The 3,677-nt window shown below is 32.7% G+C and overlaps 1 protein-coding gene across 3 annotated transcripts in view; it reads right to left on the bottom strand.

Annotated features, from left to right (window-relative positions):
- Positions 1–302: 302 nt before the first annotated feature.
- Positions 303–3,677, bottom strand: part of LOC117122015 (MFS-type transporter SLC18B1-like) — a 34,800-nt gene continuing 31,425 nt past the window's right edge. For all 3 annotated transcript variants that reach the window (XM_033267492.1, XM_033267493.1, XM_033267494.1), the window contains 2 exons: positions 1,476–1,619; positions 303–1,338 (listed from right to left, as the gene is read on the bottom strand). In XM_033267492.1, the coding sequence (XP_033123383.1) occupies positions 1,248–1,338; positions 1,476–1,619 (235 nt within the window). In that variant the 3' untranslated portion in view covers positions 303–1,247. The remainder of the gene's footprint in view (positions 1,339–1,475; positions 1,620–3,677) is intronic.

Raw genomic sequence — 3,677 nt, 5'->3', positions numbered from 1 at the left:
GATCGTTCTCAAAACTGTCGTCATATTTTGGAATTTTATTAGTGGTTTATTGTGTCATCGATCATTTGGTAACATCAGCTCATTATGTTTTACAGACCTATAAATTTAATGTTTGCTGTACAGTACTTGTTGAATTTTTAATGATGTTATTGCTTTTCGTTGTTCTCATGCATTTGCAGACCATATTAAAAAATCATATAATATTATAAAATAGAGAAGTATACGCTTATATCAACACAACTTTAGATTTATATTAAAAACACGATTTCTCATTCTCTTCTATAGCAATTTGGTGTAATTTAATTCTCAGTGATTGTGCACACTATCTCAGTTAACTTGATATGCGTGAACCAGTTCCAATCCTATTTTAAAATTATAGTCAAAATGAAGCGCCAACAAATTTCTCATGATCTTTTATCAGCAGTCATAGCGATTTAAATAATCTGTGTGATGTTCCATAAAAATATAAATTTAAAACATTGTCTTTTATGTCATCACCATCACATCACCATTATACAGTAGTTAAAATGAAGTGCAAACTAATTTCTCATGATCTTTTAGATCTAATTAATCCCTGTGATGCACCATAGAAAATAAAACTTAATTGTGTTTGATGTACAGTATTTACTTTACTTTACCTACTTAATGTGCCGAAAACCAATGTTATCTTTACACACTTTTTTCCCCCATACTTGTAATTCTTGATATTTGTGGGCAGAGATAATGGTGTTTTTTTATTCTGGCTGTACAGGGCTCTTACATTAAAACCTGGGTTATTCATGCAGTTCATTTCAACAATTTTCAGGCATCTTTTTGACTTATGAAAGCACATTACCGCCAAAAAGTTAGGGACCAAACCTCCCTTAAAAATATGTGGGGGGGGGGGGTGACGTTTCCCCGTTCCCCATGATCTGCGCCATGATTTAATGTATCGTATTAAAATTATATAAGAATAATTAAGAGTAACGTAAAATCAATTTTAATGAGTGGCTAAATAAACATACAATGCAAAATCAGTCCAATCTTCAGATACATGAACAGAATACATAGTATTGGTTCTTTGTTTTTGCATGATTTATTTATATACTGTATATATAAATGCACATATATACACATTTTCAAACATATATATATATATAATATATATATATATGTATTTTAAATTTAATTATAAATTCATTTCAAAATTACAAATGTATTTCAAAATTTCATATAAATATTTCAGTGCCCATGATCTTGTACTCAATTTATACTGCGTCTTCATCATCAAGAAGCTCCGACTTACATTCTCCTTCTGTTTCATCTTGAAATCGTGTAAAATAAACAGTTTTTCGTCTCCTATAGGAAAAAAGAATATTGAAATAAATACATATTGTTTATGTATAACTTTCTGCATAATCAATTATTATTTCCTTGAGGTAATACAACATCCTATCATTAATGTAAACAATTATCATTTGGAATATTTTTCTTACCCCTTTCCACAATTGAACTCCCAAAGAGAGAACACGAAGATAAGAACAGCAATGGCAAAATTTAGGAAACCAAACACAGACGATGACATCGCAAAGCTGTAATTTTGAACCAATGCACCACCGAGTAAAGGTCCAACAAATGCTCTGTCAAAAACAAAATCAAAATCATTTAGTTAATTAAATTTAATTACAAATATGAATGATATATAACTCTAGAAACATTACATTCTCTCTTGGTCGCTACTACATTTACTTATAAGAGTCTCTAACAAATACTGTACTATAAAATAATAAATTAGCATAGACTTTTTTCTCTCGTATTCTATGGACTAATCTTAGCTAGGCTTTGGAGGAAAACACAGTTTTGAATTAAATATTAAAAATTTGTATCTGATTAACCGCTCCCTAGTTTTTTTTGTCAAATATGCTTTTTGTGTCCTAGAAAAAACAGTTGTAGGCCTACAACATAACAATTTTTTGTCCTCCAAAGCCTTGCTTTAAGAAATGGTGTCTCTACAGAGTTGTCTCATTTTTGTGTGACTTCACTTTGAGTAGCTTCTTAGTGCTTGGGTCTACTGTTAATTCCAAGGGGTTCAGTTGCTTGTTGGACATGATACTGTACACCATGTAATATGCTGTCCATTCATTATGATATTCTAAAGATGTTTCTTTCAAAGCTCACTTTAAAATGAGATTATAGTAGATATTAATAGAATATAAACCCAAAAATAAATCTAGAATTGAATCTTTGGTCTTTAAGCCAATCGTAACATAATGACCTTTAATGCAATGTTACTACAGGGTATGCCATAGACTTGCCACAAGTCTCTAATTATAGGTTTTCCTAGTATTAGCAAATTTTGGAGAGCGCTACCAGCGTCGGTATATATCGAGAAACTTGTATGCGAATTATAGACTTGTAAAAGAGTAATTTTTAGGATACCGTATTTGGCAACAGGGTGAATGTTATGACGAAAGGTCAACCAATCAAACGGTTCTCGTATTGGTGCCACGAATGTAGAGGTGTTAAGAAGTTGGGACATGGCTACGTGCAGGTGGTGTGTGGAATATCGTGGTAATTAATGGAGGAAAAGAAAACACCAACCAAAACGCCAAAAAAGCTGTATTCCAGAGAAATGTTTGTTCTGCGCACAATATCGAGTGCGTGGAAAAGCTGCAGTCTAGAAAGTGGTGGTTTTGCGAACCGTCTTAGGTTCACGCGAGGCTCAGTATTTTAAAGACTGAAGACAAAGGATACCTGAATAAGCTACGGAAGTGGTCGAGGGTACGTTTACGTATTTTTAAAAACAAGTGAATGTCACCAAATAGAGGAGCAGCCCGTCTGTATTCCCAAGAGCAAAGTGAAATTTGATTAGCGTGTTAGGCGAAACATAAAATAACCACCTACTGCTGGTGTAGTGTAGTGGACGGGACGATCCTGGCCTATGACTCGTCTCTAGATAAAATGATGGTGGTACCAACGAGGCCGGAACTAATGTAAAGGTACGTCAGTCTTTAAACTACTTATTAGAATTCTGTGTTTATCTATCATTATTTTTAAAATAATTATATTGAAACACAGTAAGATAAAATGAAACCATAAAACTACTATTTAGGAGGGCTATTTTTGTTTAAAGCAAATGAATTTAGGAAAATACCAGATATCATTTTTTTAGTAATTTTAAAAATACACCTCAATTTAAAAATAAAACTAGAAAATGTAAATTGCAAGAGAAGTGCTGCGAAGTACAACTGAATATAAATGTTCTTCGAACAAAATTATTTATGCGAGTTAAGTGAAAATAATGAATAATAAAAAATAACAAATAATTTGAGACACGACATTGTCTATATTAGAACACTTCTCATTGGGTAACAAAGTCGTAATTTTTCATTTTTGTCAAAGTGTCTATAGTGGTGAATCATGGTTTAGGTTTTTTTTTTAATAAAGTTTCAAAAATTTCTATGTATGTGGAAAATGTAGTTGATTACCAAAGGTTACAATTTTTATTTTGAAGACTGCATGGTCTAGGAAGTGTACATTTGTTTATGGGGCAAGTTTCCAAGGGCGGGTTTTCTAGGGGCGAGTTGACTGCCAAAGAGTGTTACCGAAGTGCGAGCCAGCATGTTATTTGATCACAAGTGCGAGACATCGCAAGTGAGAGCCAGCGAGCCATGACGTCACGACAATAGATACAAGAC

This window comes from Anneissia japonica, unplaced genomic scaffold, assembly GCF_011630105.1.
Source record: "Anneissia japonica isolate Jap-2015-1 unplaced genomic scaffold, ASM1163010v1 scaffold288015_len651517_cov191, whole genome shotgun sequence".
In the NCBI taxonomy this organism is placed as follows: domain Eukaryota; kingdom Metazoa; phylum Echinodermata; class Crinoidea; order Comatulida; family Comatulidae; genus Anneissia; species Anneissia japonica.
This window is presented reverse-complemented; position numbering and strand designations above follow the sequence as displayed.